General features: G+C 42.8%; 2 protein-coding genes across 2 annotated transcripts; both read right to left on the bottom strand.

Moving 5' to 3' along the window:
* Positions 1 to 314: 314 nt before the first annotated feature.
* On the bottom strand, positions 315 to 2914 carry HOXA6 (homeobox A6). Its single transcript, XM_026673546.2, is given in 3 exon segments — positions 315 to 930; positions 2366 to 2547; positions 2549 to 2914. Coding segments are annotated over 3 exon segments (711 nt in total). The 5' UTR covers positions 2818 to 2914; the 3' UTR covers positions 315 to 670.
* A 5400-nt stretch (positions 2915 to 8314) lies between these two features.
* On the bottom strand, positions 8315 to 11936 carry HOXA7 (homeobox A7). Its single transcript, XM_026673545.2, has 2 exons — positions 11349 to 11936; positions 8315 to 10166 (listed from the first exon to the last, which is right to left on the bottom strand). The coding sequence occupies exons 1-2, from the start codon at positions 11725 to 11727 to the stop codon at positions 9868 to 9870; spliced, it is 678 nt and encodes a 225-aa protein (XP_026529330.2). The 5' UTR covers positions 11728 to 11936; the 3' UTR covers positions 8315 to 9867.
* Between the last annotated feature and the right edge of the window lie 6356 nt (positions 11937 to 18292).

Here is an 18292-nt window from a genome sequence, read left to right as displayed (position 1 = left end):
ACCTATTATCTTTGAAAATCCTAATTATGTATTGGGAATTTTGCATACATGTTAACATTTCCTTCTTTTTTCTTTAAACTGCATGAGGATGCCATGTACAATATCATTCAAATAAAGTCCCAGTGAAATCATTATTACCAAACAAATGGGTTCAAGTCTGAGATGAAAAGGAGTAGAACAAAGCGCAACTATTTGTTTAAGTGGGTTAGCAGAAAAAAAAAATATGCAGAAGAAGCTCCCTATCCTTCTAGGATCCCTCTCTGGATCCAGGTCTGAACCTTTTTTAATGCAGAGAAAACTGGAACATCAAATGGTAGTTTTATACAAACACTTAATTTTTTTTTTTAAAGGAAATAAAGGCATTACTCTTGTCAGAAGCATTCAAGCATCTAATCTACAGAGCGGAAACCTGACTATCACTAAGCTTTTCTACTGTCAGTAATTCTACTGATACAGAAATTCACAGTTTACTAAAAACCTACATAAATATGTTCATATTTTAATTAAGCCTTTGGAAATATCTGCCTAACAACAACAACAAAAGAATAATAACCCAATAAATTTGTAGCGCTCTGTGTGTGTGTGTGTGTGTGTGTGTGTGTGTGAACTGAGAGGCATGGTGATGAAGGAAAAAGCTACTAATAGATGGTTTATTCTCTTAAACATAATTTTACTCCCCTGATTTTTCCTCTGTTTCTTCTTCGCCAGGCTGGGTGGAATTGATCAATTTGCTTTCCTTTTTCCATTTCATTCGCCTGTTTTGAAACCAGATTTTAATCTGTCGTTCAGTAAGGCAAAGAGCGTTTGCAATCTCAATCCGACGCCTTCTGGTTAAATATCTGTTATAATGGAATTCTTTTTCTAACTCTAGCGTTTGGAACCTGGTGTAGGTTTGCCTGCCTCGTCTCCCATGCGTTCCATACACTGTACCTAGGGAAGCAAACATATATAACCGCGAATAAGCAGGCGCCCGCCTTTCAGTTAACAAAGAAATCTGGGTGAAATCCTTGGAGCTACACTCCTTGTTTAGTCATGCTTTCTAACTTAAGGGACAAGCTCACATTCTGGTGCTCACAGAATCGGGTATTTTGAAGTTATCTTTTAATTTTATTTAAATTTTGGGATTTGAGGGGAGTAGAAGCATTCCTTTTTAATAACAGGGAGATCGTTTTCAACGTAGCCATTCCCCTTGGATAATACATGAATAGGCCCTGGTATAACAGGAGAGTTGCTTTGATATTATGTTTTATGTCCAGACCTGCAAGAGGATTTTGACTTGGTGCAACTGAATTGGAATAATTTTTAGTCACACTGATTTCGAAAGGAAGGAATTAGCAATCCTATTTGTTAATTCTTTCCCATTTTAAGTACATGAAATTTGAAGGTTTAATATTCTTCTTGGCTTAGCATTCTCCCGTTAAGTTCAGTCAACTGACACCAGCACCTAAATAGATTTATTTCCAAGTCCCAATAAATTTGATAAAATCTATTTTGAAGCAAGTGGTTTCTTTTTCTTTTTTTTAAGAAAGTAGAATATAAATAGAATATAGAGGTAAATTAAATTACAATATGCTGCTTTAAAGGAAGGTAATTAATGCTTTGATGAGAATAGACTGAAACTTTCCAAAAGCTTTTGATTTTAATGCTTCCCTGTTAAAATCTCCTTAGACTTTCTAATTCCTCTGGTAGAAGAACAAAGAATGACATTCTGATACACTGAAATGGTAGTGGGGGTGGCCATTGATCAAGTTTTCTTTCCTCCCACCCCCTCCACTCCATTAGATGATTTGTGTGCGTGGTAGATATTACTAGGAACGTGTATTCAATAGCTCATTCTTATACACTAATGAGTGGGTGAAGGGAGGGTGAGTAGAACTCTCACAAATATATGGAGCAGTCAGAACTCTTCTCTTGTATCACTCTGCGGCTCTGATAGAAGCTTCTCTGGTAACAATGATGATGATGATGATGAAGATGATGGTGAGCAGTTTAGCAACATCAGCCCTCCAGTTCTTAAGAAAATATTGATTTTTTTTTTTTTTTGGAAGAGTGTTAATAGTTATTTCCTTAAGATTTGCTTCCAGGTATGTGAAAATGCCAAGGCAGGCTTCCTGTGCTGACTCAGCCTTCAAAAGGCATTTCCTTGTCAAGGTAGTCCCTCCACCTGTCAGGTTGAAGGAGAACTTGAGAAAGAGTCTCAGGTTATTCCTGGGCTTTGAACCTCCTCTACCCATCCTAGAGAGTCTGAAGATGGCCCATCTGAAAGGGACATTTCTTCCCAAGAAAGAAAGAGAGAATGGAAGCTCCCCTCAGTCATCACCACTGCAGCCCACTTCCCTATTTATGGTTACCTTTTATGACTTACCAGCACACGAATTCATCCTTTGCATCCAAGGGTAAACAGGGCTGGTGTACTTCCGGTCGCTGTTTTCCTCGTTTAAGATCTTGGCTGCCCCGTTTTCGGGCTTGTACTGCTGGTCAGAGGCAAAACAGAGCAAGTATTCCCCAGGGTTGCTGGCCCTTGGTTTGCTATTGCCGGAGGGCGAGGCCCAGGTCCTTGTCCGAGTAGAAGCAAGAGGCTCCATAATCAAAGGCTGCCCGGTTGCAGGCGATGACCGTGTTGGGGCTGGACTGTTGGAAGAAGCTAGGGGAGGAATAGGGCTTCTCCTGCAGGCTGCCGGCCCCATAAGAAGCCGGGAAGTGCCTTAGAGCCTCGTAGCCAGCCGCGGGGTGATAGAGGGGGATCTGCCCCAGAAAGGGCTCTTGTCCATTCGACAAGCTTCCCGGGAAAGCAGGATTCACGAAATAGGAACTCATGGACGCTCCCAAGATCCCGGACCTTGATTTGTTGTGTATTAGTACATCTGGCTATAACTATTAGTAGTCATACGAGTGGTTTGTTTCTGGATGGCCGAGCGCCAAAAGCGACAGCAGCAAATCGCACCAGCTGACGGCACGGCGACCAATGAGCGAGCGGCGGACGGCCTTCTCCCCTGGGACCCGCCGCTACCGAGCCAGCAAAGTTGCAAACAACCCCCTCCTTCCCCCCCCTCCCGACGCGCACACATGCACACACCTCCGCCGCCGCCACCGCCACCGCCGCCAAGCCTTCCAGATGGCAACTGGCCACCGGGCGCTCTCGGTGCCAACACGGAGAAAGGGGTTCGGGGAGGCATTGCACTCGGGTAACACCCCCGGGGAGGAAACGGGTGCTCGTCAGTCTATAAGTCGAGCGGGGTATTCCCACCTAAATGAATGAATGACGCCAGGGAGAAACTCCCAGCGACGGATACCTGGCTGCTTGCAGCAAAAAGGCACTCCCGAAAACTTATCTTGCAAAAACCGTAGGCTATCCAGGAGAAGCATGCACCAACCCACCGGTTCATTCACCCTCAACCCAGCCGCAGAGACGAAAGCAAAGAAACCGCGTAGCGTAGAGGCGGTGTTTATGAAATGCTTAAAAGTGGGGACTTCACAACCGTCTCCAAAAGGGAGAATCTGCCGGTTTAGAAACATACTGGCGAACAAGAGATTCGGTCTCAGTGAACCGGTTCCCTTCATGCCTGAATAAAACGAGGATGCCCAAAGCACGTGGAATATTTTCCAGCACAACATACTTGGGCAACTGAAATCCAACCTATTTGCACGATTTCCCTTCCCTGTTTCTAATGAATAGAATACGTGGCTGAGAGAGTGTATGATGCATCCACATCCTCAGGAGTGGCTAAAAAATATACCCCCAAATCCTTTCTGTTCAAGATGATCCACACAATATAATGCAGTTAATTTAATCCTCAGCTCTGAAGCGAACAGGAAACTGCGATTCTCTGACACAATTGTTGTTGCTGACGCTCTTTATTTGTTGTCAGTGGGGGTATTCAAAGGAAACCTCTCTGAGGATGTTAGCTGCTGCTTTGAAGAGAGGAAATTATTCCAATAAAAATTTCCCCCTGTTGTTAGTCTTTTAACTCCTCAAACGATACCTTTGTAACTTCAGTCTGTTGTTATAATGAATCTAGCATGAAGGTGGGGAGCAATTAAGTCACCCCATCTTGAGACAAGACCAATAAAACCAAATTAGAAGAGAAAGAAAGAAAGAAAGAAAGAAAGAAAGAAAGAAAGAAAGAAAGAAAGAAAGAAAGAAAGAAAGAAAGAAAGAAGTATCAGCAGATGCACACTTTTGAAATCTTCAAACTTGACAGTAATTTCAAAATACAATGGGAAAATAATTAGGCTTGAAGTTACAAAACTATTAAGGGAATAAGAAACCTTGAAAGAAAGGGGGGACTTTCACAAGGAGGCTGGCAACCTCTGAAATTATTTCTGTTGAATCAACTCAGCCTTATCTCCTAGGAAATATGATTAAGATTAAAGCCAAGTATCTTCCTGTGCTAATTATTTCTGTCCTTTCTCAGATGTTCTATTTTCTACACGGCTACTTTGTTGGCTTGAAAACCGTAAGGCCTTTGGCCAGTTTGGCTGTTCTTTTTAATTTCTTGACTCCAATTAGGATATCTCTAAAACAGCAGTAAGTTAAAATAGCTGCTGTCACCATCACCACCTTTTTAGTTGCCAGCTTTATTTTGGCCCTTAATGGAGTTTCCATTAAGCCTTCCAGGGATGGATTTCCCACCCACACACCTCATTCACCCTTGCTAAGTCAAGATCTATAGATACAAATTTTAGGTTGTTGGAGAAAATAGTGGAGAATAGTCGTTACTATATCAAAATGAATTCAGCATATATTCAGCATACATAGAACCAAAGATTTCTATAAACAGAATAACGTATTTGCTAAGCTGTAAATTTATCTACTTATAGCTCAGTATTGGTTCCTGTTCGTTACTTGCCAACTTCTACAATTTTACAAAAATATAGCTAGGAAAAATGTAATTATTTGTAAATTTAATGGAACAAACAGGGAATTCTTCGTGAAGTCTTACACCCACAGTAAACATAATTCTACACAGAAGCGATAATATCTATATATAATTTCTGAACAACAACTAGAGCAAATTACAGGAGAAAAAAATGGCTGTTGTCGAGGAAATGAAACTGTACTAGGAGTACATCCCTCCCCTCCATCCCTCCCTTCCATCTAGACATTTGGAGACACACATCTGTTAAACAGAAGTTTTGCCAAAGTCTGCACCTTCCCAGAGGAATCCAGACACATTCTCTGAGATACTTTCTTAATGAAGAAGCAAGGTAAATAACTTGGCAGGGCCCTTGGAAAACACACAGGAAAGCAGGTCAGACTTTAGAACTCTTTCAAATAGCAACTTCATTGATTTAAAACGTGTGACTACCATTTAAACAATGAGGGGCCCCCACTACCCCGCTCCCCCTCCTTTCATTCAATCCAAGCCATAAGTCAAACAAAGTTGGAACATAGGTGGTGGGCGAAAAGGGCTCTAGCTCTATTTCAGTTTAAAAACTCCTTTTCTGTGAAGGTACAAATCCACTTGCACATTCTTATGTTAACGGAAGTAACGGAGAAGCGAGATTTAGCTAACAAATCTAACCCAAAGAGATCTCCCCGCTCGAGGCATTGTTTAAGGTGGGAAGTATATTGGGAACACCCCGGATAAAAGTCTCTAGGTCGGCCTGCTAGAATTAGCGCAATCATATTTTTCAGGGGTCCTTCGGCCTTTCCCTGCGAAGACTTAAAATACAGAAATCGCCTGGGAAAGGGGACCAACATCTCCGCGTGCGGATCTCCTCCACCAACGATAAGCAACCCATTCAGTCGTGATTTATTTGTCGGCTCTCTTTTAATTATTTATTTATGTACCTGGTGGCTGCTCCCGACTCTCTCCGCGCCTAGTACCTTTAAGGGCCACACAGTGGCAGTACTGAGTAACGTTCTCTTGCCGATAAATAATCCGACATTCATTGCAGCTGCAGTCAAGCGGATACTGCAATGTAATATACACGTAATTCTTTATCAACTCGGAGAATGGATTGGGAGGGGGCTGAAAACCTATTTTTGTAATATTTAAGAAAATCGCCGATCATCCTCAACGGCGGGGATAAATACAAGAACAGGGACACATTTCAGGCGTATAATCAGAAATATTTTCCTATTTCCTGTTTCTACATATAGAAACAACCTCGATTTGGGTAAACCATGCACAATTGCCTCTATGAAAATATTGCATAAAACGCTCAGATCTTACCTATTCCAATTATTAAGAGAATTTACACTTTTTCCCCCCCAATAAGCAATAACCGAAAAGATTCCTTGAAGCATTTAATCCCTCTCACGACCCCGTCACCCCATCACTAATGACAAAACAAAACAATAACAACAACAAAGGAAACGGGTTTTTAAAGCACTGTCATATGTTCCTGCCTTTCAACCATACACGTTAGCAACACCACACTATTGAGTCCAGGTCTTGTCTATAAAGGCATCACCGGAATTAAATCGCCATCTAAAATTATAAACACGTGAGGACCCGCCTCCGTCCACCAATTTATTTATATTCCTCACAGACAAGTCAAAATAAACGCAACCTCTTAATAGCTTCCACCGCAAATTATATCTTTGCAAGGACCAAATCAGCCCTCATAGATTTACACAGCACCTTTTTTGGATTTTCCAAATCCGGCTTTCTTTCTACGAATGAAGCCGTTCAACGAAGGTTTCTGGAAACCCAGCATGCTTTCCAAAGGCAGCATTTGAACGCAGCCAATGGAACAGGATAGTGTCAGGATGACACTTGGAGCCCGACGCTGATTTGTATGCGCTAGGCAAGCTCCCCGGAAGCTCCGGGTTGCATTGGTTCATTCTCACTCTTAGGCAAATCGACCTCCTCTCGAGCTAAGAGAGGCTCGGACAGCACGCAAGGCTGCTTCGTGTAACTAACTGGGTCTGCTTGCTCACGCTCTCCTCTGCGTTTCTCACCTTGTAGGTCCTGGCTGGCAGGAGCCCCGGCTACTTTGACAGCTGCCGCTTTGCCTGCCGTGGAGACGAATGGCCTTCCTTTCGGTGCCAGAAGAAGCAGGAAATTAGCCAGGTTGAGAGTTGAAAATCTGCCACCCTACAGCTTTGAATCCAAGATGCCACACCTTCCGGCAAAGGAGCTGGAAAATGCCATTCCAGACCTGCGTTCGAGGCGACTGCCCGTACCCAGTCTCCATCCACTCGACTCCCTTTTGACTTACAAAGGACATATGAAAACCCGGGTGGGTGGTTGAAAGGGTGGGGGTGGGGCTGAAAAGGCAGAGAGATCCGAAGCAGGACAGAGCAGAGCAAAAGAATGCAGCTCTATTCTTGCCAGGGAAATTATAAAAAAGTTCATGTTCACGATTACCACCCACATGACCGCCGACAACCAATAGAGAACCCGAATCACTCGTAAAGTTGTATTGCAAAGTTGTAAATTTTCATAAACAACAACGGATTTATGGCTTTTTCCTCATCACTAAGAAAGAGGCAGGACTTAGAAAGACGCCATTTTACCAGAGAGACGGTCCTAGATTTTTAAAGGACCCACCATTTGGACAATCTCCCCTCATCTCCACTTTTTGCATTGAAATTATGCTAAATACATTTAGAGGGGAATAAAGTGTCAGATGTTGGCCCTCTTTCCACTCATACAAATTTTATCCTTTTCTTCCTTCCTTATAATTTCTATCTGAAAGCATCCACTTTGCTTCAGGTTTTTTGTTTTTTTTTAATGGAGTAGATAACGGACTGAGAGAATAAAAATTAGGACAATATTTCCGAAATATTTGAAGATACCCCACGGAAGAGAAGTTGTGTTTCTTTTAGTTCTGCCTTCTTTCCCTATATTTAGCAAATTCAGATATCTGATCTGAGAATATCCATTTTGGCAATTGCATCCTATGCAAAATGCGGGTTTATATTTAGGCAAGGAAGATGCATACCAGCCCCACTTTGGAATTAAGGTTATGTGATGAAGCTGGAACGAAGACATAATCCTAACTCCACTGAAGCCAAACTCATGGAGTCAGTTGAGACGTCAAAGTAGAAAACAGGATCTATTTATCACCCTTGGTTCCAATGGAAAAAGCTGCGTATGAAATCTATCAGGTTTGCGCCCACAGAACAAAGCAACTTTCTTCTTCTGTAATATTCTCCCATCTTGGTGAATTACTCTGCCAATGAGTTTGTGTTGCTGTTTTCTTCCAGATAGTGAAGGTAGTGAGGGCACCATCCTTATTTTTTCAAGGTAATTATTTACTTGCTCATATGTCTTATATTTCAACTGTATGAATACAGAACAGTAGGGTATATGCACCCATCTAGTTCTTTGCTTGAAAAAAACAAACGCAATGCTTTGTCATCAAGCATTTTTATTTCTGTATAACATTAAACACTTGGGTGATACACAAAAGCAAACTTCAAAGATAATTCATACATATACACACACATACAAACACACGCGCGCACTTCCCTGCCCCTTCTAATTTTAACATGAAATACCTCAAGGTTCACAGTGTACAGAGCAGAAAAAAAAACACATTTGTAACATACAAGTTATGAATAAAGATTAGGCAAAACTTTAATGGTGGAATTTATTTATACAGGAGTTTTTTTTTCATGTAATCATGCTACAAAGTTACCCAGTTTAGTATTGATTTTCCAGTTTATGATGGAGTTCAAGACAGAAGTTTCCAACGTTTTCAATGCACAGGTTGTCTGAAATGTAGGAAAGTTGCAGTTTGTACTGAGCAAGTACAGAGTGAGGGAAGAAACTGGTGAAAGAGCAGGTGACGGTTGTTTAAATTCGCTTTTTTAATTGCATGAAGCACAATTAATGGACAAATTTCAAACGAAACACTGAATCAGCCTTCAGGAGCACAATATGAAAGGAAAGATGAAGCAGATTTTACAATGGATACAATCAGAATTTGCTTCATAAAATTAGGGCTAGCGAAGACTTGAGAAGAAAGCTAATATTGCAGCATATTTGATTTAATTTAATAACAGCCTTGCAATAAATATATTATGTCTTAAAAACTCTAAATTATATTCATCAGTACTCAGCACCAAATATTTGAACCACAGGAGGTAGGCCTCACAAGTTTCTGCTGGACACTATCGGATCCCACCAGAGGCTCTCACCAACACTGTTCTCACCCCCTTCTCATTTATACAATACAATTTTGGTGATAGGTAGGCGGAGTTACTAAATAGGTAGTTTTCAAAATAGGTAGTATGAATCATTGCAGTTGAGTGTAGTAGTTTATTATTTTTTTAAAGGATTTCTTCCCCCACCCCAAACCCCTCCTCAGTTATTTAAACAAATAATCAGAAAGTCCAACCACTTGGAAGTATATAAGAACTTTAGTGAAAAATTAGGTAGTCTGAAATTAAGCCTAGTGCACCTTTCCCCTTTCAGATTTTTGGGATCTGTGCAGTCAGGTAGTTTATTTGGAAGCTAACTTAGTTGGGGCTCTTGGGCGTGCTCTCTCTCTCGCTCTTTCTCTCCCCCCTTTCATGTGCAAAGAACCGGTAATTGTTGGGTTCGTTTTTCTTTTCACAAATAGCAATAAAAAATTAATAATTGTTATTTATCACTTGTTAACGTAAATGGTAACCAGCTTGGAGGCCCAAAGCCAATTTAGCCCAGATGTTGGACAGAATGAGATTCTGCAATTCAGACCGAGGATAAGCCAGGGGATGTGTAGAGGAAATGGAAGAGATCTACCCTGCTTATCCTCTCACCCTCTTAGAGTGGAAATGGCAAAAAAAAAAAAAAAAAAACAAGGGAAGTTTCATGTTGGATTTTGTTTTTAACAACAAAAAAGCTTCAGGAGAGCGTTTACAGCTGTGACGTGCAAACAGCATTTGAGAAGAAGCTCGGGCGAGGCTTCTCCTCCTCCCGCTGGCATTTATTCTGCATCTTCCTCTTCCTCCTCCTCTTCCTCCTCCACCTTTTCCACCGATGTGGTGGCGGGTGCCGCCTCGTTGGCGGCGGCGGCGCCTCCAGCGGTGTCCTCTTTATGCTCCTTCTTCCATTTCATGCGACGGTTCTGAAACCATATTTTGATCTGCCTCTCGGTCAAGGACAGGGCATGAGCGATCTCTATCCTCCGCCGGCAAGTCAGGTAGCGGTTGAAGTGAAACTCTTTCTCCAGTTCCAGCGTTTGGTAACGGGTGTAAGTCTGACGCCCTCTCTTTCGATCTGGACCTAAGGGGAGGGAGAGACGGGGGAGGGGCGGAAACCATCCAAGTTAAGGCAGGAAAGGAAGACAATCCACCTGAATAAAGCTCATAATTCACAAACAGGTCGGGAGAGAAATGGAGTCAGCGCTCCTCATCCCCAGCCTCCATTTTTTCCCCCCAGAATACAATACCCGGCCGCCCCAAAGGCCATTGAAGCACGCGGGGTTAGGCATATCATCTTGGAAGTATTTCCCCAGTGTGAAAATAAATGCCAGTAAACAGTTCTCCTCTCAGTTAAGAATCTGTTCACTTCCAAAATAATTCGGGGCTGTGTTCCGTGCCACTGTGTCTTTCCGACTAAAGTCACCTTCAGGAAAAAGTCTGGGGTTTGGTTTCTAAATTTTTAATCCTTAATCTCAGATAAAAATCCGAGACAGGCAAAATGGGTTAGCAGAACTCTGGCGAATATTAGGTCACGTTCTTTCTAGGCACTGGCTGAGAGTCCAATCTTTGTCCCCAAACTCTATCCAATGTCATTTAAAATAACGCCTTCGTCTCCCGCCTTGCCCCCGTCTAGGGGAGGGCTGAGAGGTTTAGTTGCACCAAGATCTTCTCTCCTCTTCCCTCCCCCATACACCCGCTTGCCTCCCCATCTATAACAGGTCCATATTTTTCTGACAAAAAAAATTCAAGAATAGTAAAAATAAAATCACATATTTTAATCCAGTGCATGCAGGTGGCTTCTCAGCCGTTGCTGTCTTTTCCATCACCCCCATTCCCACCCGAGGTTCCCCTTCTCTGCCGCTGTGGGCAGAGAAAGGCGCCCCATCGCCAGGCGTGCTCTCCGGACCCATTCGCCACCTTCGCCTGTTTTCCCTGTGGCGCAGCCCGGAGTTCAGCCCGACTCTCCAGTCCCATCGTGAAGAGGAGTTAGATAAATTTACGAGGCTCGAACTCATTAATTGGGCAATAAAAAGTTTTATGAGGTTCATTTACATACAATGCCACAGGCTTTTGCGCAATGGCGCCTCTGCTCTAATTAAAAGCGAAGAGGCAGGCGCACTTTTGGCGAGGAAGTTTGCATGCGCCGCCTTGGCTCGCCTGCCTGAGGTCGCGTAACATTCGCCCGCAGGTCGAGCTGCCCCTTTTATGTTTTTGAACAAGGCTTTTGGTCTTCCCCCACCCGCTCCCCCCGCCTTCCCCATACCTGAAGACCTCATCCAGGGGTATATCCGGAAATTACTCTCAGCCTGGCTGTGCAGGTTGCTTTCCTCCGCTTTCTCACAGCTGGATTTGGTTAAGTCATTGCAGAGGACGGGAATGTTCTGATCAAAAGAGGAACAATGAAGGTTGTAGGTAGCAGAGCCCAGGCTGTATCCGGAAGAGAACAGGGTTTGATATATGGCACTGTTCACATTGTACAAGGCAAGCATGGAGGAGGTGAATCCGCTAGCGCCTGGTCCATAGCCGTTTCTCTGGGAGTTGGTAGCAAATGAGCAAGGAGTAGGCTCCGCATTTTGGAAGAGAGAAGCAGCCCCCGTCGTATATTTGCTAAAAAGAGCGTTCACATAATACGAAGAACTCATAATTTTGACCGGTGATTTGTTGTCCGGTAGGCTTCGGTGTCGGTTTTACGAGGTAGCGTGATATATGATAACATTACACCCCCAGATTTACACCAAACCCCATTTTCTTTTGGACCGAGCTGCCTCCACCACGTGACCAGTCATATGACCCCATCCGCCAATCTGTTCCTGCATCACAGGTGGTAGAGATCAGGGAAGCGCACAAGGTCCTGTAATGGAAGGGAAGAGCATCACAGCCGCCCCTCGCGAATGACCGAAGGCAGCCGGCGAGTTCTTTTCCCCAGGCGGGATGCCACATGGCCGGCGGCACAACCGGGTCCGCGAAAGAAGCCGAGGAAGTGGCTAGGAACAGAGCCGGCTGTGGCTGTGGCGAGGCAACTCGAGCCCGGCGTTTGGAGAACGAAGGCCGGCCGTTTTCGCTTTCGCCCCCCTTCTCCCACTTCTGGCAACGGGGCTACAGGAGTGACGGATCCGTCTTTAAATCTCCCCCAGCCCCGAGATAGAATCCTTCTTACCGCTTGAAAGAAAACACCGGATGGATTTGGGATTCCCTTCCTTTGTGCCGTTGGCAGCCTTTCGGCGCATTCTATCCGGAAGGAAGAGCGCAGTTGGATCCACGCAACAACAACCCTTCTCATTAATATACCGTAGTCTCTCTCTCGCCCCCCGCCCACCAGCGCAGACATGGGCTTTCTTTCCCACTCCCGGTCGGTGGGGTCGTGAGCATTAGTAGACATCGACACAAGCGCATTGCCACCACCGTTTTCCGGTTCCTTTCTTGGGGTGGGGGGTGGGGAATAGCATCCCACATACGGTGGTCATTAAATCTCTCTTTGTGTGCGCGCGCGTCATATTGATGGTTTTGGGGGATTCGATAAAAAGGGTTGCCCTTCCTATATGGATAGCAGGTTTCTTGAAATGTGGCATTCTATATGGCAAAATCCCCTCCAATTCTCTTCTGTTACCAACTTCCAAAAGGGCGGTGGGGTTGGAAGGGATCCTAGCAAGCTTTTCAAAGAGGCCTGATAAAAACCTTCCAAGGCCTTTGATGTGCCTGATTTTCCATGCTATTCCGTTAGAATACTTCTTCTGGGACACACAGAACCTGCTTTGCCCAATAGCACCGCCCCGGTTTAAAAAAACCAAAAACGCATTTGCAGTGACAAATAGAACAAACGGGCTTTTCGTAACCTTTGCGGAAGGGAATCTTCTCGAATAGAAGATTATTTTTAAAAGCCCTGCTTCTATCCACACCTCTGGCGCCCAAATTCTTCAGGAAACAGAAATCTCTGGGGACCTTCGATACTTGGGCAAAGACAATTCCTCTGCCCACAGATCACAGACAACAGGATATCTTAATTTTTAAGACCCCCCCCCCCCCACGCACACAGAGGCACACATCCAGCCGGGAGAAGGTGGCGCTTCTCCTGCTTCCTTCCCCAGCCCCCCTTGATCATAAAATGAATTTCCTCCCTTCCATGGAGACGTTTGTACAGAGGCATCTTTTACTGCCCTGGTCTATTGCACATCATAAACTGGAGGGAAGACAATAGAATTGTCCCGGAAACTCTCCCCTCAAATTATGGAACTGCCTCTCCTATGTCTGCAAAGAGCCTCTCACGCTCTAGAAACGCCACTGATGATATTTCTCACGAAGCTTTTTTTTGGGGGGCTTTCGGTGCCGCCACCCCCAGCCAGTCCAGTAAAAAGACCAATAAAGGCCATCGCACAATAGGGCTGCGGAATGAAATGGGGATCCTAATAGTGTGATCCTATGGACTCCGATATGAGGTCCTTTGCCCTTCCGGCCTTTCGCTTTTTAGAGGAAGGGAATCCAAAGCTGCGCTGTTTGGGCTCTTTTCGGCCCCACAGTTTTGACCCGCAGTCTTAAGATGGCTGTCAAAACCCAAGGAAGGCCAAGCGAGCGCTCCCTCTCTACCATTCCCATTCGCTTTCCTGGGAAGCAAAAACTTTTTGAAATCAAGCAAACAACCCTACAGAAGCCGATGAAAAAAGGAAGAAAGCAAAGCGAACCTGCAAAGGCAACCGGGATCAAAGAAGCAGCCGGCCACCTCAACATTGAACTAATAGATGCCTCTCCGGGAACAGTCCGCAAGATGGAAGAGGCAAGCAGAAGCAACATTCGAGGCGCGGCTCCTGATCAGGCGTAAACCATGGCTTCGCAGATCCTTAAACTGGTTTAGGGTCGACCAAGACAAGATGCTAGTTTCTCATACCGGCAAGGGATAGACTTAAAAATAAAGTGTGTTTTCTAAAGCCTGAAAACAGTCGATTTTTCCCCCACACACAAGAATTGCGTAATAGTAATAGGTGGGATACACATGCTCACGCGCACCCTCAGAAAGGGGCAGTTTTCTGACAAGGCGAACATCTCTCTATACGAATTTCTTCTCCCCATAAGCTCTAAAATGAAAGCTAGCCTCTAGCCCCTATACTATGGTTGAAAACCCCTCTCTCTTTCCATTTTAAGTCTTGTTCTGGCTCTGGCGTCCGACTGAGGAATTTTTCTTCAATCCAGAAAAGAGATCCTATATGCTGCACTCTCTTTAGAAACCTGCTTATTGGAAGTGCCCGCGCACAGGCTCATACACCTTAAAACGATCCTTATTTTTTAAATAATATATTGTTTATTGCATTTCATTTACGCCTGTGATATTAACCGAAACCCCTTCACCCACAATATTTTTTTCTATATATAACGAGCCCCTTGCCTTTCAAAAATATTCCATCATATACGAAGACGTAAATTGCTTTGGTTCTACGTTCTGAGAAATCTTTGTTAAAGCGAAAGTGTGCCGCTTCAAAATATTTCCCAATTGCTAACGCTTTAAGTCTGTTTTCTGCATTAGGAAATAAAATCGTTACTGATTGAGTTCGATTACAGCTTTGATTTTGCTATTTGACATATATGAGCTTCCCTCTCCTTAATTAGTCTTGTCTGCTCAATTAAAAGTTTATATGAGTTACTTAACTTCCTTTTGCATTTCACCACAGGTGAAGTGTGGTGGGATAACATCGCCAGGTTATATTAAAGGTATTATCTTATCAATAAGGATTACATACCTAACTGTGATAGGTCATAATCCGTTCATATAACTTTTATTTTCCACTAGGACTATTTATTAAATATAGACGCTGCATTCCCTCCATAGGCTTTCAGTATTTTTAATGTCAGATATAATTGCCTGTTTTCTTTATGTGGATTCTTATTATAGCATTAAACCAAAATACTTTCCGTGCTTCAATCTTCCTTCACTGGTTTTATATGGCTCATTAGTGATGGATTTTTATGTGCTTCTGTAGGTGTGAAGGTGTACATTTTCAACATTTCCTCAATAATATATTTTTCTTTCCTTTTCATATTATGTTTCTTATATTCCGAAGACCTATTACAGATAAACATGAATTCCAGGCATTTAATTTTCAGAAGCCAGAATATGTTCTTTGCTCAGCTGAAAGGAAAATAAATACAGTCCCCCAGAGCAGAAGCAAAAAAGAGGAATTAATTTTTGATCAGGAAAAGAAAAGAAAATGTAAGGAACAAAAAAGGTCCCAGAATAAAAAGATACAGACCTCTGTAGAGCCGGTGATATGTCAGCTTTGTGAGCATTTGCATAACATAATTAAATCGGATCCCACCGAGTCAAAATTGTTTAGGACAGAACAAAGCCCTTAATTGCAGAAAATACATCTGCTGGAAAATTCAGTGGCCGGTAAATAATTTTCAAATTAAAAATTAGTCGTTTTATCCTAGCAGTTCAGATTGTGGGGCTTGGGGTGGGGGGTGCTTGAAAAAAAGCACAATTTCAAGGACAGCCCGTCCTTCAAAGCAAGGCAGAGTCTCGTTTGGGGAATGTTAAATGAGGCTGAGGAAAGACACCCTTGTGTTAGAAGAGAAGGGTATTCTCATCGTACAGAACTGCCTACAATCCCTATTAAAAGGGGAGCTTGTTCATTTGTGCTATGTTTTTTTCAGGAAAAAAAAATTATATTTGTTCCATTTGGAAGCATGGCCATTAAGCTCTTTCTTAGGGTTGCTTCTACCTTTCAATCATCCACTGAGGCTTTACCCGAAATCTGAATCTTTGCAGATGTAATATTTTTATGTTTTCAGTAAAGATGGTGCAGCCTGCTTATGTTTTAATTCTACATAACTATTGGGGTGTGCTATTAAATGCCCCGTTAGAGTACGCTGATAGAATACCATTACACACAATCACACCATCATAAGACCTTCCTGGGCATATTTACTAGAAAGTAAAACCCACATTATTCAGCGAGGCTTACTTTATAGAGCAGCTTGCTGCCTGGGTGGAATAGAGGAAATATAAATGATTGTACTGTGTGAATATATTTGCCTGCATGATTTATATTTGCATGCAGATATTATTGTGTGTATCAATTTGTGCATATCACAGCCAGTTAAATTATGGATTGGTTCCTAACACAAATGTATTTGTATTTTATGATAGGTTTAATAGTTAAAGATTTAATTTCCCCAAAGATGATACATACTTGTATATACCCAAAAGGATAGAATCCAAATCAGCCTCTTTATTGAGCTGAAATGAGCCATTTTTAAACCTGAAACATGTGTTTGTATAGACGTGTATATGTATATATATGTACATATCTATAGATATGTGGATGCATACATGCACAATATATATATACACATATAGACATATCACTTATTACTCGTGTCCGACGTCACAACACACAAAGTCTGATCTTTGATACATTTTTTAAATAATAATAAAAAGCCAAGTGGTTTGGAGTGCTGAAATTAAGATTTACGATAAATGACACCCTGATTAACAACTGGATTCAGTTTTAATCAAAACTGGCTTAAATTCCCACTGTTATCTGAGAATCTGTTTTTGGCGTGAATAAATCTGCATCCAACCCAGCATTGCTGCATTCCTTTTTAAGCGTTCAGATATTCATAGGGATGAATAGGCAAGGAGCACTTCTGTCCTTTGTTAAAATCCAATCAGCACTTTCCAGCCCCGGCATATACAGGATGCTGCTTCCAGAAAGTCGACATTTTAGAATCTTCCTTTGGCATTCAAAAACATCACTGTCGTTTTTCATGGAACAACACTGCCATCTGGTGTTTGTTCTTGGTCCCTGCAAATGATCCAAAAGGTTCAGGATCCTTACTAAAGCATAACAACCGAGGTGCTCCCTGCACTGCAAACGTTTTAAATAATCTGCCTCGCCATGCCTTGGCTATTGTTGGAGTAGATCCCGGGGGCAAATTCATTATAGATAAACGTCCACAGTTCCAGCCTGCATTCCAGAGGAAGGGAACTCATAAAAGCAGGCTATTTCCGCAGTCCGGTTTTATCTGAAAAAGCCAGACAAAACAAATGAAAGGACTTTTGTAGGAAAACTAATTGCGGCTGGACAGTTGTAAACTCATTAAGGTCCAAATTCCAGACAGTTTGCAGACCAGCCATTTATTAGGCCCTCCAAAGGCTGGTGCTTTGAAGTCCCCACTGTCCACAACAACAGAGGGCGTCCCAGATCCCAAAGTCCTGGGACAGACAGTAATTCCAGCTTCCTCGGTCCCCTCCAATTTCCTTTCCCCCGCCAATGCCGACCCCATTATTTCCACTTGCGCAGAGACAAGCCCCACCTTTTATTTTTTCCTTCAAAATAAAGCTAAATAAATAAATAAATAAATAACAGCCAGCCAGACTCTGTCCCGGGCCAGTCTAGGGTGGGGTGGGGTGATTTTTACAGACCTTGAGACCCAGATTCTCTTTCATCCGCCAGCCCTTTACACTCAGAAAGGGTTGGGGTTTTTTTTTTCCATCATTTTCGTTTTATTATATGTTCCTGATACCGTCTTTATCCCCAGAGGTATGAGTTGGGAGAGTGGTCTCGCCCTTTTAGCTTTGAAAGGAAAGGGGTCATTCTCGCAAGAGTTCCTGATAGTGGGTGAAATGCTCTTCAAGTAGTTTGTGGAATCTAAAACTTGATTCTAGGTGCTGCCTGAGATTCACTTGGCATTCATCTCCATACAATCCCTTGTCTTGCTTATTGACTTGAGTCCAATCCCAATCCCACCATCACTTCACCCCACCCGTTCTGATATTTGTTTGTTAAATTGTCAGCTAAGTCCAGCAAGCTGTAATATTTTGTGAACTGGCCTGTCATCTGTATTAGAATGTGACTTTCCTGCTTATCAGAATAAAAACTATCTTTTGCTATCTTTTATTGAAGACAAATGCCACACCTTCATTTGGGAGACTCTGTAGACAGAATTGCAAAAGGGTGGGGTGGGGGGTGGCTTTCATAGAGCCCATTCTGCAGGAAGTTAAAAAGGGATGTTTCATACCGGTGCTATTTGCCTCTGAGAACAGTTTGATTTGGTATGAGAGTTCAAAATGAAACCAATAAAAAGGGCAGCAATATTTTTGCCCTTGAAGAAGCCAGTCGCAAACAGCTGCTTGGTGTATTGTTTTTTTTTTAAATAAAACCTTTATTTGTATATGGATCATTAAAAATTATAGACTTCCAGAAAGCTGGCTAGTAT

This window comes from Notechis scutatus, chromosome Z, assembly GCF_049901735.1.
Source record: "Notechis scutatus isolate UNSWTSFEM ecotype Mainland chromosome Z, rNotScu1.2, whole genome shotgun sequence".
Lineage (NCBI taxonomy): Eukaryota > Metazoa > Chordata > Lepidosauria > Squamata > Elapidae > Notechis > Notechis scutatus.
The sequence above is the reverse complement of the archived record's forward strand: the minus strand, read 5'-3'. Positions and strand labels throughout refer to the sequence as shown.

Coding starts and splice junctions, on each gene's coding strand:
- HOXA7 (XM_026673545.2), bottom strand. CDS start 11,727: ATGAGTTCTTCGTATTATGTGAACGCTCTTTTTAGCAAATATACGACG. Junction 10,167..11,348: donor CCCCTGGATGAGGTCTTCAG/GTATGGGGAAGG, acceptor CCCTCCCCTTAG/GTCCAGATCGAAAGAGAGGG.